The 17,158-nt window shown below is 35.9% G+C and overlaps 1 protein-coding gene across 9 annotated transcripts in view; it reads right to left on the reverse strand.

The window, feature by feature from the left end:
• Positions 1-1,520: 1,520 nt before the first annotated feature.
• The window catches only part of HACE1 (HECT domain and ankyrin repeat containing E3 ubiquitin protein ligase 1), a 132,653-nt gene continuing 117,015 nt past the window's right edge, over positions 1,521-17,158 (reverse strand). For 6 of the 9 annotated variants that reach the window (XM_034962609.3, XM_034962607.3, XM_034962608.4 and 3 more), the window contains 2 exons: positions 3,709-3,836; positions 1,521-3,188 (listed from right to left, as the gene is read on the reverse strand). In XM_034962609.3, the coding sequence (XP_034818500.3) occupies positions 2,998-3,188; positions 3,709-3,836 (319 nt within the window). In that variant the 3' untranslated portion in view covers positions 1,521-2,997. The remainder of the gene's footprint in view (positions 3,189-3,708; positions 3,837-17,158) is intronic. The other 3 variants (XM_034962610.3, XM_003824349.7, XM_055113988.2) reach the window with 1 other exon arrangement.

The following is a 17,158-nucleotide window of genomic DNA, read 5'->3' on the forward strand; positions in this document are numbered from 1 at the left end:
TTGTCAGATTGTCTCACTGCTCAAAAGGACCCAAAACTCCTGACTTCCGCATGAAATCTTCAGGTTTTGTAAAATGTTGGTAACTCATTCAAAATTTTAGAAACAGTATGACAAACAAAACATGTGAGTAGGAATCATCTCCTGGGCCTCCAACTTGTGAGCTATCCTTTAAAGCTTGCGTTTCCCGATACCCAAAAGACTGCCTGAATAGTAGAGACTGTGTTCAGTAGATTATTTCCAAGCTGGGATTTCCTTCTATTACATTTTGTTTTGGGGTTAACTTGAAAATGGATTTTATTAACTACGTGGTTAATAACTATCTCCTCAAACTATTTGGATAACTTAATCTACTCTGCCCAGATAGTTTCATTAATCAGTTTCCTATAATACATTCCCTTGCTTTATATTCGAGTGTTTTATTTCTGTTTTCTTCCTTATATGAAACTACCATGTTTTAAGAATTGAGTCATTTTCCTATTAATATAATCTTTTTCCCAAAGGGGAAAATCTAACCATTTTTCTATACTACCTTGCATTCAACATATCCATCTACATATAGAAGAAATTGTGGGAATGGAGTAAATTAGAAAGATGCTACCTCTAAATAGTATTTTTAATCTTTGTAAAATCTCTTTATATTAACTACACTCTTATTTTAAAAATGTGAAAAAATAAATCCTAAAATAACCAGATCTATATTTTAAAATATTCAAATTCATGGTTAAAATACTATTTTATATACATGCATATGGGTGTGTGTGTATATATATGTATATGGGTATATATATGTATATGGGTATATATATACACATATATGTATATGAATATATACACATACATATGTATATGAATATATATACACATGTATGTATATGAATACACATGTATGTATATGAATATATATACACATGTATGTATATGAATATATATACACATATGTATATGAATATATACACATATATGTGGATATGGATATATGCACACATATATGGATATGGATATATGCACACATATGTATATGGATATATATACACATATATGTATATGGATATACATACACATATATGTATATGGATATATATACACATATATGTATATGGATATACATACACATATATGTATATGTATATACACATATGTGTATACACATATGTATATACACATATATATGTATATACACATATATGTATATGAATATATATACATATATGTATATGAATATATATACATATATGTATATGAATATATACATATATATATTTTTTGAGACAAAGTCTCACAGGCTGGAGTGCAGTCACATGATCATGGCTCATTACAGCCTCAATCTCCTGGACTCAAGCGATCTCGCACCTAGCCTTCCGACCACAGGCACATGCCACCATGCCCAGCTTATTTTTATTTTTTTGTAGAGATGGGGTCTGCCTATGTTGTCTAGGCTGGTCTTGACTTCTGGGCTTAAGCAATTCTCCCACCTCAGCCTCTCAAAATGCTGAGATTACAGACAGAAGCCACCACACTCAGTTATTTAATATTTTATTGTCTATCTCTTTTACATAACTACTTGCAAAAAAAACTAATATGACAAAGCCAATGTATTGTATGGTTATAAACAGAAACATATCTGTAAACATTAGTATTATAAGCAGTGTAATATTAAAGGTGGTTATCTATTTGAAAACTCAGAAGGCAGTGACTTCTACAATTAAATTTCAAAAATTCAAAACATAAAACATTATTAGCTTCAGTTACTATAAATAAAGCATCTGAATCTTAATTTTAGAGCTAATGGTAACTTTTAAATAATTCCTAAATTTCATGTAATCTGTTAAGATATATTTTGTTAACATTTAGAAAAGACAAGAGAACAAGAGAACCAAAACCAATGAATTAAAGGAGCTTTATAATTTAGCAAAACTTTCAACTTACATGTCTCTCAAACATTACTGGCAAACATAATGACTGCTTATAAGAAAATCTGCATATGTCATTCTACAAACAGTAATGTCATTAATATTCTATTTTTAGTTTCCAAGGGAAGATCCTAAACATTACAAATCCTTCCGTTAGCATTTCTTCGTGTATGCATGTTCCTACTTCCTGTTCAAACATATGCTGTAACTTTTCAAGTACGTCTTTTCAAAATAAAACTGATTAACCACCCAAAAATTCAAAAACCCACCAACATCCAAGTGATATTAGGCACATATCACTTGAACTTGACATTTTAATGATGAAAAGCAAATTTAAGAAGCAAAAAAATTAACATATTTAAATTATAATTTGCACATCAGATTACTTTTTCAGATGTGTCAGAGCTCACAGATAAAAGTAATGAAAAGAAATGTGGTAAAATACATTTTAATTTTACCTTCATTATAAATTAAAATGAGGCATAAGAAAAACATTGAGACCATAATATATACATATGGAAAACTGGCCACTGAAAGATGCAAGTAATTCATACAATATAGTGTAAGCTTTAATATATAAATTATATGTCATTTCATCAACTGTTAGTATCATCAGTCTAAATTTTACAATATATATTAAAATATTAAAATGCTAAAAAAATCATTGCAATATAGAATACACTGTGGCAAAATACGTATTTGTGGCTTTATAGACAATCTAAATCCATTCTATACAATAGTTTTCTAAAATATAAATGGCAGTTTACATGCAAAAGAACATACCAGCTGGATGACCTCATATAATATATCAGAAATTAAGAGAAAACACCCTTTTAACAAGACAGTTACATAGCAGAGGTGGAATGTAGAATCAGATTTTGCCTTAATACAATCTTGGATAAAATTAATTATGAAAAAGGACAGTCTCTATTACTTTCAGTTAGCATTTAAAAAAATAAAATCTACCGTGATTTTATATTTTCTAATTGTATCACAAACAGAGAAAACATAAAAGGGAAAAGAGAGAAACAGAAAACCTGATGATCCTTTATAAATTGGAAGCATCAGCCCTGCCTATGGGTTGCATTTAGGCTGCTTTTTTGTTGACATTTTCCCAAATTACTTCTGCCATTCTGAATTGTGCATCAGTAGTCAGAGGAGTTTTCCAGACTTCATTATGCCATTGTGTAACCATAGCTGCCACAATGTAGTGCCACAAGAAGTCTATCCTTGAGTATTTCTTTACTTGGGTATTCAGGTAACTTGAGCATGTTGATGCTTTAAAAGAAAAATACACCACCATTAAACAGGAAATCTATAAAATTTCTGATTGTTTTGTCTAGCAGTGAAAACACTACTCATAATTAACATAAAATCATCCTCCCAAATTTGCATTCAGATTGAAAAACCCTAAAGTGGTATTTAAAAAGAAGAAAAAATCTGCTGCATTGCAGTTTCTTTCAGCATGCAAATGCAGTGGAAGAAAATACGTTCCTTTCAGCTTAAAATAAATAAGCAATAGGGCAATTTAGTTTGAAGTGATGGTGTGTAACTCAGTGCTACTTACGATAGTGTAACTTTAGTGATACTTGAACTATGAGTTAGGGCTTCCTCAAACATTTTCCCTACCAAAAACAGGGGCACAAAAAACTACATAATTACTCATCAGTGATTCCAAAATCCTGGAGAGAGATCACAGCTGAGGTTTTCCTCCCAATGCAGCAACAGTTAGACCTCTGATCATTCAAAATTAATCAAAACAATTTGTAAAGCATTTAAATAAACCAAGTCAACATACCATGTGCTTGAAGTTGGTAAAAGATTTGGAGTATATGGCACAGCAGCGATTGTAAAGTTTTGCAATCCACTTCCACCCATGATATTAGCAAACCCACCATGTGGGACCCTGGAACTAAGAGTTTATATCTTAATACATTGTAATCATGAAAGAAAGATATTTGTGACAGATAAATTTCAAGTTCTAAGTTAGGGTAGGAATATATCCAACTCTAGGACAATGACAACACGACACTTTTTAGTCTACAAAACTCCAATTCATTACTGTAAGTTGCTTTGTGATTAGTTAGCAAGCTTCCATGGAGACACCCCTCCACATTTCCATAAGCTATACTATGCTTGCAACTGGCCACAGCACATACCTCAATATTGCATTTAGCATGCTACATTTACAATTATTTGCTTTCATGTGGCTCTCTATTGAAGTGGGGCTGATTTGAGGGCCCAAACAAGTCATATTTACATCTATATCCCTGGGGCTAGCAAAATGCCTGGAGTAGACATTCATTAAATGTTTGTTGAATAGATTAATATTCGATTGACTAATTCAAGCAATAAATGCTCTGACATGTAATCCAAATGATTTCCTTGTTTGTGAAAAATATCTAGGCCCTAAAGGTTTGTTTTGTTTTTTATAGTGGAAAAACTGAAAAATTCTTTATGTTCCTCTTTGATTTGATATTCAGAATATCAAATATATTTTTCAAACATCATCTAACATAATGAGGCCACAGGAAGGCTAACATATAATGCATAACACATCAGTAGAAAATTTAATCTTGGGTACATGGCTGTAGAGGATGTAATTACAACTTCTCAAGTTCTATACACATCAAAAAGAAAATTAATATTTCTTCTAAAGTTTGCCCGTGTATGTATCATGATTAAACTGATACAAAAAAAAAAATTCTATTGCTTTTAAAATGAGGTGCTGTAGTGCTTTTTGGATAAATTAGAAAAATGACAAAGGAACGTTTAATGTATAGATTACTAAATACATACTTGCAAACATCTGAATAAAATTTAAAATGCTTTCTTAAAAATATGATTTATAACATAAAGCATAGTTTAGGTCACTGAAAAAAAAAGTTGAACCTCAAATAGCCTAAACAGTCTAGAAAAAAAAGAACAAAGGTGGCAGACTCACATATCCTGATTTGAAAACTTATTACAAAGCTGTGGTAATTAAAACAGTGTGATACTGCCAAGAAAAGAGACATATGAACAAGTAGAACAGAATAGAGGCCAGAAATAACCCCTCACATGCATAATGAAATGATTTTCAACTAGAGTGCCAACAACATTCAAAGGGGAAAAGACAGTCTTTTCAACGAAGTGTGTTGGGAAAACCGGATATTCACTACAACGAAAATGAAGTTGGACCCTTACTTTACACTAAGTTACTTAAAAACTAACTCAAAATGGATTGAAGACCTAAATGTAAGAGCTGATACTATAAAACTCTTAGAAGAAAATATAAGGGAAAAGCTTAATAATACTGGATTTGGCAATGATTTATTGAATATGACACCAAATTGATATCCAGAACATACAAAGAATTCCCATAGCAAAAAAAAAAAAAAAAAAAAAAAAAAGCCCGATTAAAAATGGGCAAACAATTGAAATAGACATTTCTCCAAAAAAAAGATAAACAAATGCCCAATAAGCACATGAAAAGATGATCAACATCACCATTTACTAGGGAAATGCCAATCAAAACCACTTCACACTCATTAAGATGACTATCGGCAAAAAATCAAAAAAACAAAAGACAGAAAATTACAAGTATTGGCAAGGATGTGGAGAAATTGCTGCTGGGAATGTAAAATGCTGCAGCCTCTGTGGAAAACAGTATGCAGGTTCCTCAACAAAATTAACAGAATTACAATACAGAATTATCATATGATCAGGCAATTCCACTTCTGGGTATATATCTGAAAGCACGGACTCAAAGAAGTATCTGCGCATACAGCAGCATTATTCACAATAGCTAAATGGTAGAAGCAACCCAAGTGTCCATCAACAGATGGCTGGATTATTATTTAGCCAAGGGAGTATTATTTAGCCTTAAAAAGGAAGCAAATTTTGATATGTGCTACAAAATGGATGAATCTAGAAGACCTTATGCTAAGTAAAATAAAGCAATCACAAAAGGACAAATATTGTATGATTCCACTTATACGAAGTTCTTAGAGTAGTCAAATTCGTAGACATAAAATTGGTGGTTGTTAGAGGCGGGTGGGAAAGGAGGATGGGGAGTTAGTGTTTAAAGTACAGTTTCAGTTGGGAAAGATGAAAAAATTGAGGAGATGGATGGTGGTGATAGTCACACATTAATGCGAATGCACTTAATGCCACAAAGTGTACACTTAAAAATTGTTTAAATGATACATTTTATGATATGCATTTACACACACACACAAATGGTTGAAAATATGCACCAGGATTGTCTATTTGAAATCACTTATATGTATACATCCACAGGGAAAAAAACATTTAACAATCCAATATGAAAGAATCCCTAAAAACAGCAATTTTCTCTTCTATCTGGGAAGTTGTCTGGTTTGGTTTACTGATGAAATTCTTGAGCTTACTTTAATAAACCAAGGCAATATTAAAAGTATGCCTGAAACTTGCTTATAAGACACTAATGCATAAACAATTCCTATTAACAGCAAGAGAATATATACAGAAGACCTGGCTATATCTCCTTGTAAGTTTAAATAAAATTCAACATTAGTTAATTTATAGATTTAACTTTTGCCTAAAAAATTAATAACGTGACCAAACATAAAAAGGGATAAAAATCAAGCCGTTCTGAATTTCCTATGATGTCGAATTTCAAATTAAATGTAACTATTTTATCAAGGCAAGATGAGAAAATAAATGTTGACATTGATTTTTATACAAATTATAGCACAGTATTTCAATATCAATATGATCAATCTAATGTCCTCCACACAAGTAAATTTTGAACGGTAAGTTAAAAATTCAGAAGATCCTCTAGTTTTAACATCTTAATTAAAATTATTCTATAAGCTGATAAACCATTCCTGAAACCTTATTCCTCTTTTCCTACACTATGAATAAATATGGCTGGCCCCATACTTATATAATCAGATCTGATCATGTTAAGATCATAATTCATCAGGCATAAGTATATATGAGAAAAATAAATAAAACAGTCTTTGGTTGAATATTATGACACTTAGATTATACAGTATAAAATTACAGTAAACAAAAATGGCATATTTCTATTTTATTTAAAAAGTAATTGGCCAGGCGCGGTGGCTCACGCCTGTAATCCCAGCACTTTGGGAGGTTGAGGCTGGTGGATCACTTGAGATCAGTAGGGACCAGACTGGCCAACATGGTGAAACCCCGTCTCTACTAAAATTACAAAAATTAGCCAGGCGAAGTGATGCGTGCACCTGTAATTGGAGGCTAAGGAAGGAGAATCGCTTGAACCCAGAAGGTGGAAGTTGCAGTGAGCTGAGATCAACCACTGCACTCCAGCCTGGGCAATAGAGCAAGACTTCATCTCAAAAAAAAAAAAGAAAAGAAAAAAAAAAAGAAATCAGCCGGACACAGTGATTCGCGCCTGTAATCCCAGCACTTTGGGATGCCGAGGCAGGTGGATCACTTGAGGTCAGGAGATCAAGACCAGCCTGGCCAACATGGTGAAACTCCATCTCTACTAAAAATACAAAATCAGCTGGGCATGGTGGTAAGCGCCTGTAATCCCAGCGACTCGGGAGGGCTTAGGCAGGAGAATCACTTGAACCTGGGAGGCGGGGGTTGCAGTGAGCCGAGCGAGATCCAGCCTGAGAAACAGAGCAAGACTCTTTCTCAAAAAAAAAAAAAAAAAAAAAAAAAAAAAAAAAAAAGAAATCATCAAGTCTGATTCCTAAGGGATAATGAAACAGTAAAACATTTAAGATGGCCTTATAGAGCAACAAAATATTGATGTCAATACTATAAAAATATTTAAAAATCACTTTTTGTATTAATTCTTGGTTCAACAATTGGAACACATTTGATTTTTCAGTAAGCTTGCACTAAATTATACTACAGACCTGTAGAAAGATACTTCAGTATCTAAATATAAACTAATACAGAATACAGAACACAGAATCCAAAAATTAAAAAAGAAAAAAAATTTATACTTTCGGTTTTGAATGACAAGTACTATACCTATACTAATGACTGGGAGTTCGAGGTAAAATTTAAGATTTTAAAAAGCTTAAAACTTTCTCAGTTTGAACTCAAAATATAGAGCTCTAATTACACTCAATGTTGAAAGGTGAATTCTTCAGTCCAAGGGTGAAGCTAGCTCCGTGTTGTTTCCCCTCAGCTTCCTTGGCTTCTACTCTTCACCCACATCTTTCACCTCCATTCAAGTGTGGATTTGCCACACTTCATAACTAAATAATAAATAGCACACCTCTTTTTCAGCATTGCTAAGAATGACTGTACTATTTAAAGTGGAGAAGCCTTGCATATTACTAATTCTAGTGTTTTACTCTATAGGAGCAGCCACCTAAGAGACAACTTAGTACTAAAAAACTTGAATAACTGATTTCTGCATCTTAAAGACTCATACTGACCAAATCATGGGGAAAATATAGTAATTCACTAGATGGTGTTGAAGTATAAACCATTTAGAAAAATATACTTGACAACATAAACCAAAATAAGGTCCGGATGGTTTAAAAATTGGAATGTAAAAACAGAAATTATAAAAACTTACATTAAAAAATTTATATAAACATATATATAAAATCTTAGGAGTAGGGAAGGATTTACAAAAACCACAAAGGAAAGTAATGATAATCAATTTGGCAATACGGTAATTTAAAACTTTCAAGTTATAAATTTAAATTACATGGAAATCTCTATATTTAGCTTTGATACACCAAGAAAACTATTTGCAGAGTTAATACCCTTAATATATAAACAACACTTAAAACTGAATTTTTAAAAATGATTGTGGAATACCAAATAATAAAGATAGGTAATTCATACCACACACAAAAAACTATATAAAATAAATTACATGAAAGTAAAAATGGGCCGGGTGCGGTGGCTCACGCCTACATGTAATCCCAGCACTTTGGGAGGCCAAGGCGGGCAGATCACAAGGTCAGGAGATCGAGACCACCCTGGCTAACAAGGTGAAACCCTGTCTCTACTAAAAATACAAAAATTAGCCATGCATGGTGGCGGGTGCCTATAGTCCCAGCTACTTGGGAGGCTGAGGCAGGAGAATGGCGTGAACTCAGGAGGTGCAGCTTACAGTGAGCCAAGATGGCGCCAGTGCACTCCAGCCTGGGTGACAGAGCGAGACTCCGTCTCAAAAAAAAAAAAGTAAAACTGACTATACCCTGTGCTGATAAAAGGAGTGCGTTCTCTCATTCTCTACTGACATCAGTACCCTTCTAGAAGATAAATGAATATATATCGAGATTATAAAAATTTATATATTCTCATACACAAAAATATCCTAAGAATTTATCCTCTATAATCAGACTGTCCCACAAGGATAGAAGCACAAAATATTCCTTATTCATAAATAGGAAAATTTAGCAATAAAGAATCAATTAAAGGAAGTCCCTAAAAATAAAACTAGATAGCCATTAAAAATTACATAGATCTATAAATTGAACAATTTAGTAACATATTGCTAAATTCAAAAAGTTATAAAATAACAATGGTTTTAAAAGTAAAAATTGTATATGTGTTAAAAATTCTAGAAGAATAACAAAAATGTTATCAGTGATTATTTTTAGGAATAGAGATTGGAGTGGTTTTTCTCCTCCTATCTGAATTGTCAAATTATCAACTTTCTTACATAAAAAATATAATTATTTTTTCATCCTTTTTATTAAGTTATTCAAGCCTCTGAGTATTTCTTGGCATTCAGAGGCAAAAAACAAAAACAAAAGTTGTTCTATTTTTAGTCTATAACCTGTTAATAGTTATGTCTTATTTATTTATTATTTATTATTATTATTATTTTTTTTTGAGACAGGGTCTCACACTGTCACCCCAGCTAGAGTGCAGTGGCGCAATCTCGGCTCACTGCAATCTCCACCTCCCAGGCTCAAGTGATCCTCCCACCTCAGACCCCTGAGTAGCTGGGACCACAGGCATGTGCCACCATGCCCAGATAATTTTTGTATTTTTGTAGAGACGGTTTCGCCATGTTGCCCAGGCTGGTCCCAAACTCCTGAGCTCAAGTGATCTGCCCACCTCAGCCTCTCAAAGTGCTAGGATTACAGGCACTACTATAAATGTCTTATCTTTAATACCAAAACAAATCTTTAATACCTAAAACAGTGGGAAGGGTGGTAAGTTATTGACAATTCAGAGTAATAATTCCTCGTTTTAGTTATCTCTAAGCCACAAAAACAATACATTAAATTATTTCCATATTATCATAAAAATACTGCTTACTTGCCAGTAACAAACTGCAAGAGAAGTACCGTGCCCAGCCTATTTATTCTTTAAAATTAGATTTATAGTGTGAGTCCAACTATTTTTCTAACTATACAGTAAAAAGAATAAAAAAAATAAACAAAATGTTAATTGTATATATCTCTGAATAGTGGGATCACTTAACATTAAGGATTTTAATTTTCTTCTATTTTCTCCATTTTCCAAATTTTCTACAATGATTAAACACTACTTTTAAAATAAAAACCACGGTTTTTAAAAATTATAGGCCGGGCACGGTGGCTCACACCTGTAATCCTAGCACTTTGGGAGACCGAGGCGGGTGGATCACCTGAGGTCAGGAGTTCAAGACCAGCTTGGCCACGATGGTGAAACCTCATCTCTACTAAAAAAAAAAAAAAAATACAAAAATTAGCCAGACGTGGTGGCAGGCACCTGTACTCCCAACTACTTGGGAGGCTGAGGCAGGAGAATCACTTGAACCCAGGGGGCGGAGGTTGCAGATCGGGCCACTGCACTCCAGCCTGGGGGACAGAGTGAGACTCTCTCAAAAAAAAAAAAAAAAAAGAAAAAGAAAATTTGGGGGAGGAGCCAAGATGGCCGAATAGGAACAGCTCCAGTCTACAGCTCCCAGCGTGAGCGACGCAGAAGATGGTGATTTCTGCATTTCCATCTGAGGTACCGGGTTCATCTCATTAGGGAGTGAGAGACAGTGGGCGCAGGTCAGTGGGTGTGCGCACCGTGCGCGAGCCAAAGCAGGGCGAGGCATTGCCTCACTTGGGAAGCGCAAGGGGTTAGGGAGTTCCCTTTCCGAGTCAAAGAAAGGGGTGACGGACGGCACCTGGAAAATCGGGCCACTCCCACCCGAATACTGCGCTTTTCCGACAGGCTTAAAAAACGGCGCACCACGAGATTATATCCTGCACCTGGCTCAGAGGGTCCTACCCCACAGAGTCTCGCTGATTGCTAGCACAGCAGTCTGAGATCAAACTGCAAGGCAGCAGCGAGGCTGGGGGAGGGGTGCCCGCCATTTTCCAGGCTTGATTAGGTAAACAAAGCAGCCAGGAAGCCCGAACTCGGTGGAGCCCACCACAGCTCAAGGAGGCCTGCCTGCCTCTGTAGGCTCCACCTCTGGGGGCAGGGCACAGACAAACAAAAAGACAGCAGTAACCTCTGCAGACTTAAATGTCCCTGTCTGACAGCTTTGAGGAGAGCAGTAGTTCTCCCAGCACGCAGCTGGAGATCTGAGAACGGGCAGACTGCCTAAAGTGGGTCCCTGACCCCTGACCCCCGAGCAGCCTAACTGGGAGGCACCCCCCAGCAGGGGCACACTGACACCTCACACGGCAGGGTAATCCAACAGACCTGCAGCTGAGGGTCCTGTCTGTTAGAAGGAAAACAAACAAACAGAAAGGACATCCACACCAAAAACCCATCTGTACATCACCATCATCAAAGACCATAAGTAGATAAAACCACAAAGATGGGGAAAAAACAGAACAGAAAAACTGGAAACTCTAAAAAGCAGAGTGCCTCTCCTCCTCCAAAGGAACGCAGTTCCTCACCAGCAACGGAACAAAGCTGGATGGAGAATGACTTTGATGAGCTGAGAGAAGAAGGCTTCAGACGATCAAATTACTCTGAGCTACGGGAGGATATTCAAACCAAAGGCAAAGAAGTTGAAAACTTTGAAAAAAATTTAGAAGAATGTATAACTAGAATAACCAATACAGAGAAGTGCTTAAAGGAGCTGATGGAGCTGAAAACCAAGGCTCGAGAACTACGTGAAGAATGCAGAAGCCTCAGGAGCTGATGCGATCAACTGGAAGAAAGGGTATCAGCAATGGAAGATGAAATGAATGAAATGAAGCGAGAAGGGAAGTTTAGAGAAAAAAGAATAAAAAGAAATGAGCAAAGCCTCCAAGAAATATGGGACTATGTGAAAAGACCAAATCTACGTCTGATTGGTGGACCTGAAAGTGATGGGGAGAATGGAACCAAGTTGGAAAACACTCTGCAGGATATTATCCAGGAGAACTTCCCCAATCTAGCAAGGCAGGCCAACGTTCAGATTCAGGAAATACAGAGAACACCACAAAGATACTCCTCGAGAAGAGCAACTCCAAGACACATAATTGTCAGATTCACCAAAGTTGAAATGAAGGAAAAAATGTTAAGGGCAGCCAGAGAGAAAGGTCAGGTTACCCTCAAAGGGAAGCCCATCAGACTAACAGCGGATCTCTCGGCAGAAACCCTACAAGCCAGAAGAGAGTGGGGGCCAATATTCAACATTCTTAAAGAAAAGAATTTTCAACTCAGAATTTCATATCCAGCCAAACTAAGCTTCATAAGTGAAGGAGAAATAAAATACTTTACAGACAAGCAAATGCTGAGAGATTTTGTCACCACCAGGCCTGCCCTAAAAGAGCCTGAAGGAAGCGCTAAACATGGAAAGGAACAACTGGTACCAGCTGCTGCAAAATCATGCCAAAATGTAAAGACCATCGAGACTAGGAAGAAACTATATCAACTAACGAACAAAATAACCAGCTAACATCATACTGACAGGATCAAATTCACACATAACAATATTAACTTTAAATGTAAATGGACTAAATGCTCCAATTAAAAGACACAGACTGGCAAATTGGATAAAGAGTCAAGACCCATCAGTGTGCTGTATTCAGGAAACCCATCTCACGTGCAGAGACACACATAGGCTCAAAATAAAAGGATGGAGGATGATCTACCGCAAATGGAAAACAAAAAAAGGCAGGGGTTGCAATCCTAGTCTCTGATAAAACAGACTTTAAACCACAAAGATCAAAAGAGACAAAGAAGGCCATTACATAATGGTAAAGGGATCAATTCAACAAGAAGAGCTAACTATCCTAAATATATATGCACCCAATACAGGAACACCAAGATTCATAAAGCAAGTCCTGAGTGACCTACAAAGAGACTTAGACTCCCACACATTAATAATGGGAGACTTTAACACCCCACTGTCAACATTAGACAGATCAATGAGACAGAAAGTCAACAAGGATACCCAGGAATTGAACTCAGCTCTGCACCAAGCGGACCTAATAGACATCTACAGAACTCTCCACCCCAAATCAACAGAATATACATTTTTTTCAGCACCACACCACACCTATTCCAAAACTGACCACATACTTGGAAGTAAAGCTCTCCTCAGCAAATGTAAAAGAACAGAAATTATAACAAACTATCTCTCAGACCACAGTGCAATCAAACTAGAACTCAGGATTAAGAATCTCACTCAAAACCGCTCCACTACATGGAAACTGAACAACCTGCTCCTCAATGACTACTGGGTACATAACGAAATGAAGGCAGAAATAAAGATGTTCTTTGAAACCAATGAGAACAAAGACACAACATACCAGAATCTCTGGGACGCATTCAAAGCAGTGTGTAGAGGGAAATTTATAGCACTAAATGCCCACAAGAGAAAGCAGGAAAGATCAAAAATTGACACCCTAACATCACAATTAAAAGAACTAGAAAAGCAAGAGCAAACACATTCAAAAGTTAGCAGAAGGCAAGAAATAACTAAAATCAGAGCAGAACTGAAGGAAATAGAGACACAACAAACCCTTCAAAAAATTAATGAATCCAGGAGCTGATTTTTTGAAAGGATCAACAAAATTGATAGACCGCTAGCAAGACTAAAAAAGAGAGAAGAATCAAATAGATGCAATAAAAAATGATAAAGGGGATATCACCACTAATCCTACAGAAATACAAACTACCATCACAGAATACTACAAACACCTCTATGCAAATAAACTAGAAAATCTAGAAGAAATGGATAAATTCCTGGACACATACACTCTCCCAAGACTAAACCAGGAAGAAGTTGAATCTCTGAATAGACCAATAACAGAATCTGAAATTGTGGCAATAATCAATAGCTTGCCAACCAAAAAGAGTCCAGGACCAGATGGATTCACAGCCAAATTCTACCAGAGGTACAAGGAGGAACTGGTACCATTCCTTCTGAAACTATTCCAATCAATAGAAAAAGAGGGAATCCTCCCTAACTCATTTTATGAGGCCAGCATCATTCTGATACCAAAGCCGGGCAGAGACACAACAAAAAAAGAGAATTTTAGACCAATATCCTTGATGAACATTGATGCAAAAATCTTCAATAAAATACTGGCAAACCGAATCCAGCAGCACATCAAAAAGCTTATCCACCATGATCAAGTGGGCTTCATCCCTGGGATGCAAGGCTGGTTCAATATATGCAAATCAATAAATGGAATCCAGCATATAAACAGAGCTAAAGACAAAAACCACATGATTATCTCAATAGATGCAGAAAAGGCCTTTGACAAAATTCAACAACCCTTCATGCTAAAAACTCTCAATAAATTAGGTATTGATGGGATGTATCTCAAAATAATAAGAGCTATCTATGACAATCCACAGCCAATATCATACTGAATGGGCAAAAACTGGAAGCATTCCCTTTGAAAACTGGCACAAGACAGGGATGCCCTCTCTCACCACTCCTATTCAACATAGTGTTGGAAGTTCTGGCCAGGGAAATTAGGCAGGAGAAGGAAATAAAGGGTATTCAATTAGGAAAAGAGGAAGTCAAATTGTCCCTGTTTGCAGATGACATGATTATATATCTAGAAAACCCCATTGTCTCAGCCCCAAATCTCCTTAAGCTGATAAGCAACTTCAGCAAAGTCTCAGGATACAAAATCAATGCACGAAAATCACAAGCATTCTTATACACCAACAACAGACAAACAGAGAGCCAAATCATGAGTGAACTCCCATTCACAATTGCTTCAAAGAGAATAAAATACCTAAGAATCCAACTTACAAGGGATGTGAAGGACCTCTTCAAGGAGAACTACAAACCACTGCTCAAGGAAATAAAAGAGAATACAAACAAATGGAAGAACATTCCATGCTCATGGGTAGGAAGAATCATTATCGTGAAAATGGCCATACTGCCCAAGGTAATTTACAGATTCAATGCCATCCCCATCAAGCTACAAATGACTTTCTTCACAGAATTGGAAAAAACTACTTTAAACTTCATATGGAACCAAAAAAGAGCCCGCATCACCAAGTCAATCCTAAGCCAAAAGAACAAAGCTGGAGGCATCACGCTACCTGACTTCAAACTATACTACAAGGCTACAGTAACCAAAACAGCATGGTACTGGTACCAAAACAGAAATATAGATCAATGGAACAGAACAGAGCCCTCAGAAATAACGCCACATATCTTCAACTATCTGATCTTTGACAAACCTGAGAAAAACAAGCAATGGGGAAAGGATTCCCTATTTAATAAATGGTGCTGGGAAAACTGGCTAGCCATATGTAGAAAGCTGAAACTGGATCCCTTCCTTACACCTTATACAAAAATCAATTCAAGATGGATTAAAGACTTAAACGTTAGATCTAAAACCATAAAAACCCTAGAAGAAAACCTAGGCATTACCATTCAGGACATAGGCATGGGCAAGGACTTCATGTCTAAAACACCAAAAGCAATGGCAACAAAAGACAAAATTGACAAATGGGATCTAATTAAACTAAAGGGCTTCTGCACAGCAAAAGAAACTACCATCAGAGTGAAAAGGCAACCTACAAAATGGGAGAAAATTTTCGCAACCTACTCATCTGACAAAGGGCTAATATCCAGAATCTACAATGAACTCAAACAAATTTACAAGAAAAAAACAAACAACCCCATCAAAAAGTGGGCAAAGGACATGAACAGACAGTTCTCAAAAGAAGACATTTATGCAGCCAAAAAACACATGAAAAAATGCTCATCATCACTGGCCATCAGAGAAATGCAAATCAAAACCACAATGAGATACCATCTCACACCAGTTAGAATGGCGATCATTAAAAAGTCAGGAAACAACAGGTGCTGGAGAGGATGTGGAGAAATAGGAACACTTTTACACTGTTGGTGGGACTGTAAACTAGTTCAACCATTGTGGAAGTCAGTGTGGCGATTCCTCAGGGATCTAGAACTGGAAATACCATTTGACCCAGCCATCCCATTACTGGGTATATACCCAAAGGACTATAAATTATGCTGCTATAAAGACACATGCACACGTATGTTTATTGCGGCATTATTCACAATAGCAAAGACTTGGAACCAACCCAAATGTCCAACAATGATAGACTGGATTAAGAAAATGTGGCACATAAACACCATGGAATACTATGCAGCCATAAAAAATGATGAGTTCATGTCCTTTGTAGGGACATGGATGAAATTGGAAATCATCATTCTCAGTAAACTATCACAAGAACAAAAAACCAAACACCGCATATTCTCATTCATAGGTGGGAACTGAACAATGAGATCACATGGACACAGGAAGGGGAATATCACACTCTGGGGACTGTGGTGGGGTGGGGGGAGGGGGGAGGGATAGCATTGGGAGATATACCTAATGCTAGATGACGAGTTAGTGGGTGCAGCGCACCAGCATGGCACATGTATACATATGTAACTAACCTGCACAATGTGCACATGTACCCTAAAACTTAGAGTATAATAATTAAAAAAAAATTATATATATGTATTTTATGTAGATATATATTCACTATTATGCTTTTTAAATATGCAGAAAAAACATAGAAGTAAATATATTAAATTGTTTATAGTGGTTATGGCTGATGGGCTATGGTTTTTCTTATTCTAATTTTCTATTTTCTAACTTTCCTAGGAGAAATATGTACATTTATAATGAAAAAACCGAACTACATTTTCGTAAATAGAAGATAAAATTCTGTTATCCAAAATGAAAATCAGACTTTTTTTACATCTTTCAGAAATACAAGCTAAAAGATGGTTAAATCATCTAGTTTTCTAATATCTATTATATTTAACTGGTTCCAAAAGTGAACTTTTCAGAGAAGTGTAGTACTACAAATTATTTTTTAGGCCATGAATCTTGACACTTTAAAGT

This window comes from Pan paniscus, chromosome 5 (genome assembly GCF_029289425.2).
Source record: "Pan paniscus chromosome 5, NHGRI_mPanPan1-v2.0_pri, whole genome shotgun sequence".
In the NCBI taxonomy this organism is placed as follows: Eukaryota; Metazoa; Chordata; class Mammalia; order Primates; family Hominidae; genus Pan; species Pan paniscus.